This window comes from Nelumbo lutea, chromosome 3 (assembly GCF_056320005.1).
Source record: "Nelumbo lutea isolate HS-2025 chromosome 3, American lotus-T2T, whole genome shotgun sequence".
Lineage (NCBI taxonomy): Eukaryota > Viridiplantae > Streptophyta > Magnoliopsida > Proteales > Nelumbonaceae > Nelumbo > Nelumbo lutea.
In genome coordinates this window covers 102,484,773-102,495,622 of record NC_142686.1, presented here as the reverse complement: position 1 = coordinate 102,495,622, position 10,850 = coordinate 102,484,773, and the positions used below count along the sequence as shown (strand labels likewise).

At 35.0% G+C, this 10,850-nt stretch overlaps 1 protein-coding gene across 3 annotated transcripts in view; it reads left to right on the top strand.

The window, feature by feature from the left end:
• Positions 1-1,639: 1,639 nt before the first annotated feature.
• The window catches only part of ORC3 (origin recognition complex subunit 3), a 40,501-nt gene continuing 31,290 nt past the window's right edge, over positions 1,640-10,850 (top strand). The window contains exons 1-11 of one of the 3 annotated variants that reach the window (XM_088981212.1): positions 1,789-1,947; positions 2,054-2,272; positions 2,367-2,532; positions 2,838-3,007; positions 3,094-3,224; positions 3,967-4,074; positions 5,685-5,958; positions 6,125-6,199; positions 7,586-7,662; positions 7,780-7,864; positions 9,844-10,061. In XM_088981212.1, the coding sequence (XP_088837338.1) occupies positions 1,876-1,947; positions 2,054-2,272; positions 2,367-2,532; positions 2,838-3,007; positions 3,094-3,224; positions 3,967-4,074; positions 5,685-5,958; positions 6,125-6,199; positions 7,586-7,662; positions 7,780-7,864; positions 9,844-10,061 (1,595 nt within the window). In that variant the 5' untranslated portion in view covers positions 1,789-1,875. Of the gene's footprint in view, positions 1,948-2,053; positions 2,273-2,366; positions 2,533-2,837; positions 3,008-3,093; positions 3,225-3,966; positions 4,075-5,684; positions 5,959-6,124; positions 6,200-7,585; positions 7,663-7,779; positions 7,871-9,843; positions 10,062-10,850 lie in introns of all 3 variants that reach the window. The other 2 variants (XM_088981211.1, XM_088981214.1) reach the window with 2 other exon arrangements.

The window sequence follows — 10,850 nt, the reverse complement described above, 5'->3', positions numbered from 1 at the left end:
AATTGACCTGCAGTTCGAACCAATTTTGCCTCCGAGTCATGGATCACAATTTACTGGTTCAACCATACACATTTAGTGTGCAACCTATTACCTAGTCACCGGGTCGAATGAGTCAATGGTCCAACCATTCGGATTGGATGTTTTTTGAACAAGTCAATGGTTTTTGACCATCTTTTTGGGTTTTACTAAAATCAGACCCAAAATCTTGATTAGGTGATGGTTTAAGCGGTTTAAGCGGTTTAACCAACCATGCCAAATAGTGGGTTGAAAACATTGATTAATAGCTGCACACAAAGGAGGCTTTTGGAGTGTACATTGATTCACACCAACTTGCTAAATTGAATTCTTGGATTAAAGTTACGCCATCTTCAGTTCTTGGGCCCGATTCACACTTGAATTTTGGGGTGAATTACCACTTTGGGAGTTGCAATTTGTGACAACCATATCAGGTACAACCCCAACTCATCATTGACATCAAATTTGATAATCTAAACCTAGATCAAACCTAGGAGAAAATTGTTTCTCCATGAGATTTTGAATTCTTCTTTATTGGGCTGATAAAAGATTTAAAATTTATACCTGCAAACCCAACAAGGTTTGACCTTTTTGGTCACAAATCAGCCCTTTCAACACTTCCTCCACCCTAAAGTTGAACTTTGATGGATCTTTGAATGGCTATAATAGTAGTGCAGTTTTATTTTATTTTTTTTTTCACCTAGAGATTCCAATGGTAAATTCTGTTTTGGTAGAGCTATCAAGTTACCTTTGGGTATATCCCCTAGAAATTGAAGCCAATGCAGCCCTATATCCTATCCATTTGCCTCAGAAATTTGGCATGCCATCAGTTTTATTGAGGGTGATTCTCACACTATCATCTCGAGTTTGTTGGATTCTGATTTCACACCACCATGGTGAATCAGGAATATTGTTGCTGATTAAAGGGCTTACCTTGTAATATATATCTCCTCCCTCCAACAATTGTGAATATGCCTTGATTCAATGCTGTAAATAATGTTTTTGTGAGTTGAAAGAAACAAAGATTAATATGCAAAAATGATCAAAGATGGTTTCACTGGGAGAGGGTAAGAAAACTGAAAAATAATTTTTATTGAAAAAAAATCATTTAAAAGCATACTGGGGTTTGTGCTCTGGTTTTCTAAAGGATCCCATCCTTTTTATTTAATTGAGTGTGTATTAACACTTGTCTAAACTATAAAGATTTTCTTTAATAATGTTTAGGAGTGGAACTACTCATTTCTTAGACTATATTTCTTGAAATAATAGGATGAAATGTATTTGAAGGAAAAACTCTTTGATACGAAGGTCTTGAAACAATTGGATTAGGTCTCGTTCGGGTATCAAACAATTCGATCGGGTATCAGACAGCCCTATTTGTTATCCATCGTTCCATACAAAAAACTTATTTGGGAGGGCTTCTGCGTTTTAAGGTGAGGTGCGGTGATTTAACCGTGTTGTTGAGGACCAATGTTTCGGAAAAACTACATAGAGTAGCTTCCTATTTCACCTGTGTTTTAGACAGTGATCGGCTTTACGAATTTTCACGAAATACAACTTCTGATGTTCACATGTGGGGCCAACCTGTAACAATATAAGCTGCGCGTGTTCTGAAAGCCCTTCCAGACGGGAGTGAATAAATGGCTTCCCCATGTAGCCCGGTTAAAGCAGCTCAACGAGTTGGGTACTTGGGTTCAGGTTCAGCATATCGGCTTGGCCCCAAACCGGCCCAACTCGCTCGACGGCTCGAGTTGAGTATCGCCTACCTTTCCTTGGTGAAGTTTTCGCGCCAAAAAATACTGACTGGAAAGCCAGAGGAATAACTGCCGAAGAAAACCCTAATTTTCTCCAAGTCATTCTATGGCGCCCTCTGCGATTCCTGATTCTCCATCTCCACCTACAGTATCTGACAACGAAGAAAACAATCTTCAAGTTATTATTTATTTTCTCGAACTTTTTTTACTCCATTAAAGTTTTATTGTTCTTCAATTTTCACATTTGCGCCTTCACTAATGCTTGCCTGGTTCTTGTCATGCAGCAATTCTTCGTTCTACACAAAGCATTGCCTCGAAAATCTAGTAGAAAATCCTCTGGACCCGGAAAAACCAGAAGAAAGATAGTTTTGTCTCCAGCATCTCCTAAATCAGAAGGGAAATCAGATGCCAACCACGTCGAAGAAGAAGATGATTATTACTACGAACAGTTGCGTGTTGAAGCTTTCAATGCGGTGTGGTCGGAGATCGAAACAAAAATAAAGGTTCGTGGATATCCTCCACACTTATGACTCTCTTTCAATCTCATTGCAATTTATGGCACTTGATCGAAATTTCGTCCTTACTTGCTGGTGGCAGGACGTTCTAAGGGAAATTAATATCAGTGCATTTGATGAGGTACACCGATGGGTTTGTGAATGTTTCTCGACTATTAAGTCCTCTGGAGCACCTGAAGCAGTTCGTCCATACCCTCTTGTCACTGATATCAATTGCAAACAGATTTTTACAGCCCTGGTGCTTACAAGTAAGTTCTTTTCTATTCTAGAATTTAAAGTTATCTTCTTTTTTTCGTAATTATCAGCACTCAAATTATCTAGCATTTATCGAAGAGAAATATTGAACTGTTTATAAATTGGATTAATTACATTTGTATTATTTTTCTATCTCCCTATGTGTGTGCATTATGCATGACACCATGCGTTTTATATGAAATGAACCATTGTTAAAGAGGGTAAAACAGCCTTTGACTCATTTTCTCTATTTAATAGCATACTAAAGACTGTTTTTAAGCTATATAGATGTAATTTAAAGGCTAATTATGGTTTGCAGAGAACATAGAATTTGTTGATGATCTCTTGACATTTGAAGAGCTTGGATTGCATTTGAAATCTAAAGGATGCCATGTGGCTAATCTTTCTTCATTGGACTTTTCTGTCAAGAATGGGATTGGTGGATGCCTCAGAAGTCTATTGAGACAGTTAGTTATGGTTTCCTTGGATGTAAGTGTCTTTACTATAAAAGTAAGAATTTCTCAAGGTGTCTCTTCAATCCTTGTCTTATATTTCCCAGTGTTGATTTAAAACAGGCACCTGATATAGCTGTTTTAGCTTCATGGTATAGTGAACAAGAGAACTACAATAATCCCTTGGTTGTGATAATTGGGGATATGGAGCGATGTAGTGGATCTGTATTAGCTGAGTTTATCTTGATGTTAAGGTAATCTTTCTCATACATTTAAGCAAAGCACATGTGCTACCTGGTTCCCTAAACAAATTGTATGTCCAAGCTAATGAGTACATGTATTCTCTCTCTCCCTCTCTCTCTCACACACACACACTCTTCCCACTCATATCACTTTGGCTTTTGTAGACTATCAGCTAAGGGTGTTAATGGACCGGTTTTGGATTGGACTCCGTCCAGTCCAAAATCATTTTGGATGGACTGGATGGACCAACGAGACATATTGGATTGGACCAATCTGGTCCAAAATATTTATTAGATTGGATTGGACCTGGTCTGTTCGTAACAAATTTATATTGGATTGGGTTGGATTAAGCCAATATCTGGTCCATTGATATAAGATAAGAATTATGTGTCAATGGACTGGGTTTGGGTTGAAACCAATCTAAATCCAAATGAATTTGAACAGATTGAATGGTCCAGACAACATTCAATTGGACCAATCCAAATTGGTCCAAAACATTCATTGGATTGGATTGGACCTGATCCATTTATAATGGACTCACGTTGGACTGCATTGGATTGGACCAAATCCAGTCCAATTGACACCCCTACTATCAGCTACCCAATTACTTCTTTAATTTTCCATTTTCTTCTATGGAAGTCGGAAGCTCTCTTTTGTTGCTGATAAGAAAAAAAGAATTGAATCGATAAGGGTCTTCTATTAGTTTATCCATAGATTTTTTGTAAGATCCAGTAATTTGAAAGGCATGCCTAGGCGCACAGGTGAGGTGCATTTTAAGGTATGGGCTGCGCTTAGGCCCCAGGAGCAACACTTTCAAAAGGTGCCAGCCATGCGCCTGGTGCACCTTATGCTTCAACCCAGGTGCATACCTTTTCAAAATTTGCACATTTTCTCTTTTTTAAGCTAGCAGCTTGGTTGGGATCTCTACCCCTTGACCCCTGACCAAGCCCCTTGAGGCAAATTCAAATAGGTCCATATTGGGGTCTTAAAATTCCTAATCCCTACAAAAAAGAGATTTTATAATTTTAATTGTCTTTTAAACCTATTTGGGGTTGCCGCAAGGGGCTTGGTGCAAAGGTGGCTCATGGTCAGGAGTGCAAAATGTTTAACATCACATTAGTTATATGAAACAGTGCAATTGGGAAAAAAATAAAGAGATTGAGAGTTTTACATGCTTGAATATGTTTTATATGTTTTTTTAATTGTAAACGGTTATATGTTTTATATGAATAATCAAACATAATACGTTTTATAGGTTATGTACTTATGCTTGATTTTATTTTTAAAATTTTCATTTTGAATATGTTTTATATGTTATGTTTATGTATTTTAATTTGAGATAATAGGTTTTTTAAAACTTAAGTTTATATTTTAATTAATATTATGTTTAATATATTTCTATTTTTTTTTCAGTTTTGGAGGTTTTTTGTCTTGTTTTTTTTTGCAACTTATGCATCTAAAACACATGTAAGATCAATCTTCATTTAATTTGTTATCTTTGGCCCTTACTACTTAGTCTTTTTTTTCTTTTTAAACGTGCCGTGCTTATCTTTACCATATAAAATTATCCACTATTTAATGTTTTAATTGTCAACAACATCCCTGCATATGATGTGCACTGGAAAAAAGTTGTTACAATTAAAACACCATCAACTTTGTAAAGGACTTAAAATCAGAATTTTCAGTCATCATAAATGTTGGAGATCTTGGAAAAATACTTTATAATGCATCTAAAAATTTAGTGATTGGATACTTGAGCCAAAAGTTTTGACTCCTTATGGCTAAGTTTCTTATCCTCTTTGTGTGATTTGTAGTTCTGTGGTTTCCTTTTCCAACTCTGTTGATTGCAACTTAGTTTAGCCTTGATATCAGGTATCTTACCAAGTGATTCGAAAGACTTTTACCTTGTGCTTTTTTTGATGGATAACAGTAACATTTATTAGGAATGGATAAAAAGATCAATGATGTCAGGCATTCCTGGTGTAGAAACAGGTTTTTCCACCCCCATCAAATTACATTTATTCAGTTAATGCTATTACACTACTGGTTCCCCAGCATGCCCCAAAACAGCTGACTCCTATCTACTTGTCCAACATATCAACCAGTCACTTTTACCTTGTACTTTTTCTTGAAACTATTTTCTCTGGTTGCATTACCTGAAACTAGCAGATAATAATAGCTCAGGTGATTCTTTTAGTACTTCGTGCTAAAAAAATGTTTTCTCCTTTTCATATTTTTTAATAACAGTTTTGAAGTCAAGTTTCATCTTATATATTAATATCTACGCAATTTTTGTCATGTTTATGGAATTAAGTGGATCGGTCATTGACATGCTTCAGCAATGTATTCCAACACCTTCTATGCTTTGTGTTTAATTCTATTGTCATATCAATAGTGTATAGTGTTAGTGCTTCTTTGTTTTATGCAATATCTATATCAGGTAATAAATGTTCACTCTTGGTTTTCTTTAGGGAATGGGTGGTTAAGATTCCGATTATTTTAGTAATGGGTGTTGCTACAACTATTGATGCCCCAAGAAACCTACTTCCATCAAATGCATTGAAACATTTGTGCCCTTTTAAGTTCAGTCTGGGATCTCCATACGAGAGAATGGATGCAATTGTTGAGGCTGTTCTGCTTAAAACTTGTTTTGGATTTAATGTTGGCCACAAAGTGGTCTTCTTCTTGAGAAACTACTTCCAAAGGCAGGATGGAACAGTGACATCTTTCATTAAGGCCTTAAAGGTTTGTATTTTCAATCTTATGTGCAAGTGGTTGGTATTGTTACGTTGTTATACTGTATTGCTCTCATTTTTATCGTCTTTACTGTGAAGCAACTCCTAGCATGTGCTTTATCTGGCCAACATGATTGGATCTCTGTTGACAATATGCCTTCACAACTTTTATGCAGATTGCATGTGCTAAACATTTTTCCACAGAGCCTCTAAGTTTCTTATGCAGAGATTTACTCAATGATGATTGCGAGGTGAAATTGCTTTTCCTTCTTTCTTTGGAAAATAAGGGCTGTAACAAGTTGTTTCAAAGCCTAATGGGTTGTTAGATAATAGTTGAAGTGGCTCAAATTAATGACTTGTTTTTGTCTTTTAGTGGATAAAAGAGTTAATTAATAAATTATTCAAGGGTATGCTAATCAACCCAATTTCAGCATCAGCCATTAAGGAGCTAACAACCTCCTTTATGACTTTTTCACTACAAGACAAAGAATAAGTTATTCAGTTCATTCACTTCAGCTGTTACTGAATGTCCCCTAATTCTTGTTCACTACAAGACAAAGAATAAGTTATTCAGTTCATTCACTTCAGCTGTTACTGAATGTCCCCTAATTCTTGTTTGATTATTGTTTTTCTTCTTTGTGGTGTCAATGGATGGTCTAGTTAGTCAGCTAACTTTACAGCAGGGTAGATACAGGCAGTTCTAAGCTTGGAATGACCTGGTTATCTAGTGTATATAAGTGCACACATATAAATTATATATATTTATACATAATTGCACACTTAAGTTTATAAAATCTACACATCTCACATGTATAACCATATAAACACATACTATGTAACCGGTAATCTATGTTAAACCAGTAGTGTACTTTCACTAATCACAGAAATGCATAGTATGTTGACATAGAACTGATAGGGGTTGGCATTTTTTATGCCATCTCTGCAGGCTGAGTTGTCTGGTAAGGTCTACACTTAGGTCTAGGTTGAGCTAGTGTTTTAGGTTCAATGGCCTTGCTGGAGCTGTGCTGGTCCAGTGTTCATTATGCCCTGTCTTTTTCTGCATATGGAGATGGCATCCTTCACTGGATTTTATGCTATAATTGGGGAAAATGGGTGAGAAAACTCAGGATTTAGTTCTGAGAATTTCCAACATTATTTTTTTTTTCTTTTTCCACTATGGTGTGAGTATGCTGAGTTATTTGAATGTTTTGTTCTCTCTCGTTTAGTAAAAAGTCATTTGAAGTACCATAATGAAAAATGGTTGTGGAATCTAGTTATACAGAGACATGAATGCACATGCATGTACACAGGCCTTACATGACGCCCATTGCTTAGGAATATTATTTGGGTAATGTTTTTGCCTTTTGGTATTCATGACAAAGAAGTTGGTTTAAGATGATATTTCTTTTTTCTTCCAAGGAATGAAAAGCCATTTTGATCCCTGTCTCTCTATTAGAAGTGTCAAATGATATCTATGTTATATCATGTTTATATTGCTAACAAATTAATTTATGATTAGGTTTGCATCAGTTTGTTAATTTATTCATATTTCCTTTTGAAAGGTTTGTCCCTTCAATGCACATCCTAAGTTTGACTTATCTTTCATTATTTACCTATTGATGGGTTTTCCAGTGCAGGGTTTCTGGAGTGAGAAATGTGCTCTTTTGCCGGAAGTGATGCTCAAGAATGCTTTTAATTTTCCATCTTGTCAAAGGTACTTCAGAGTATTTTACAGTTGAGGATATGCACTATGCCTCTTCAAATCTACAGGCTTAATAATGTGCACTATCTGGACAAGAATGTAAACATGGATTGCAAAAACTGTGACCAGGTGTAAAATGACTGAAGGGACAAGCGAGAATTTGGCTTCTGGTTTATTTGAGTTGAAGAAATTGCAGAAGAATTGGAGTTCAGTGGTTCGTGTAAGGCCTAAAATACTCTTTTACTAGTTATTCAGAATTTTTCCAAAACATAGTGAAGTTTCTCCATTTCCCTAATGGACAAAATGAAAACATTCTGGAATAGTGATTCTGGACCTTTTTATTGACTAGGTTTTCAGAATATAAATTTATTTTAAGAATTTTAGTTGAATAATTGATATAAAATTATTTTGCTCGTTATAATAATCATACAATAATATGAACCATAGTAATAATTAATATGGCCTCAAAATTATAGATAGATATTATTTTAAAAAACCTACTTAGTTTTTAATGGTACTCAACTTGCATGATAGTAGCTAGATCTTCCCATCAATGCATATTTAAAATTTTTAATCTTCTATTGTTTTGAGGTATATAGTGAGTTTTTATTTTTTTTAAGTGTCTAATAATCCTTTATAACATTTCTTGAAGTTTCATTAATAAATTCTATATTTATCTTCATTCATAAAAAAATTTAATAAATTCTATATTCTTTTTAATATTTTAAAGAATTTCCTAATATTCTTGGGTTTTCCAGATATCTAAGTGAATTTTACAAATTTTTTGATCAGATTGAAAAAGCTTTATTGATGTGCTAAGAAGAATTATTTATACATAGTTATATTCCAGATGCATCTCTTCAGGCCTAGTACCACTAGCCACCCATCTGTTTTTCTTACAAATTCCCTAAATGACCAATCCCCAAAACAATTGGCCTAGTACCCCGAGTTATTCTGGTATGTTTCTATTTTAAGTTTGCAATGCAAAACCTATCAACTTGCTAAACATTGTAGATTTTTTTTCCAAAGAAACAGTACTTCTTTTCCCTTCAATATTGTGCATACTGATGTTTGGATAGTTTTCATTGACACACATGATTGTATATGTTGAAATCAAGAGATGAAGTTCTTGAAAATATCAAGAATTTTTATAGTTTGGTGGAAATCCACTTTGAGAGAAAACTCAATATCTAGAAGAGAAAGGTCTGCACCAAGGCTCTTGTATCTATACACCACAGCAGAATGGTGTAAGGAAAAATAAGAACCATGTGTTGGAGGTTATCAGATTCAGTACATATATCCCTATTCAATTTTGGGGAGCTGCTGTAGAAATAATTGCCTATTTGATTAAGAAGAGGCCATTCAGAGTACTAAAGTTTCAGTCTTTCCTTGATTAGCCCCTCTTTAAGGTTATTCTTGATTTGTGTGTTTTATTCATGACGTGAATACTAATCCAAGTCAAGTTTGATGCAAAGGTTATTGTGTTTTCTTAAGTTTTTTATTTACTCAAAGTTATATTATTGTTATGATCCATTTTCCGATAAGTAAAAGATATCTTGTATTAAATTAGAGTAATAATGTTAAATTTTACAGTTCACAGCTCACATCAGGAGCCGATCCTCCTTATCACATTATGCATACAAATTATCCCCCAAAAAAGTTACTCCCTAGATACCCCTTGTTTGGCTAATGAATTAGCCAAACCATTTTCTGATTTGTTGACCCACCTAAAGTTGGCCTCTACCTCTCTTGCTAATTGTCTGATTTTCATCATGAGCTGTCGGTACACCCAAGGTCCTTGGCTGTTATTAATTATCCATCCCACTAGCATCATAGAGTCCCATTCAATCTCCACCTGTTTTAAATTTAGCTGCTTTGCAAGCTTCAGGCCTTGCAACATCCATCTCTGTCATTTGACAGATGGATGTTTGTTTCAGTGCTTACATGATTATACTTGTATTATATCTTTTTTGGATTAATAATGTACTGGTTTTGATGAATTTTATCTTTCTGCAAATTGGATTGTTTTTGCTAAGGTTATGCCTTAAAACTTCATGAATTCCCTTTTCTATCTTGTACTTGTCGCTGATAACTTCCTGATTTTTTTGATCAGCTTGTCATTTGTTGACCATACATTAGCATATTTTGTCATGGATGAACTTATGCTTCTTGACAAATAAATGTTCATTGCAGTGCTTACATGAAGTTGGAAAGTTTCAGAAAATGCATCTATTAGACATAGTCTGTGAGGCACTTGATCCAGCAACATACAACAAAAATGCTTCAGATAATCACTTGGGAATAGGGAATGAATTTTCAAAGTCTTCTCCGTCAGATTGTTGTTTGCATGCTGGACAATATTCAGGGAAGAGTAAGGGAGGTATTATTAGTCAGGTAGTACACAGGGTAAGGTAAGTTTCTTGGTTTGTTTAGGTAATATTTGCTTTTTGATTATTTGATCCATGTAGTTAGATTCTTATCTTAGGATGCAAAGGTTGATAACAATGTTATATTAAAGATCACAACTGTATGAGAAAGTGTACAAAATGAAACAAAATGCAAAACAAGACAAAAGGAAGACAAAAAAAGTAAAGTTCAGGATTTTTATCTTGAGGAGGGTTGAAGAGGCATAGAAACAAAAAAATTACATAAACCCCCTCCTCCTTATACAACAAGAATTCCTTTATGCCAGTCCCAAATCAATATCAAAGACCACCCTCATTGAAAAGCAACCAAGAAAATAATTCCATCACTGTAAAGCACAACAAAAACATAATCCTGAGATCCATGGACAAACCTATCACTTTAACTACAACAAAACAACGATTACCAAACACAGCAACCCAAAAAGCAGCACCAGAGAACTTTTTTTTTTGATCAATAACAATGAAATTTTATTTTATTAATGATTGAGAAAATCGGAATTACAAAGGAAGGAGCTAAAGAATCTTAACTCCCAACTACCCAAGGTACATCTTGACTATGAAGCAATTACAAAACAGCCCAAAATATAGTGTTTCTGTTTACCCCTTGCCTAGCTAGACCATCTGCCAATGCATTTGCACTTCTCTTTATCCATGTACAATGAATTTCCATGTCCTTGGTGAGCCACTTGAACTTCCTCTTTTCATTGTTGTATTTCCAGAGCATATAACTGTCCTCTTTAAGCCAATTCACCACAATTTCAGAGTCACCTTCTA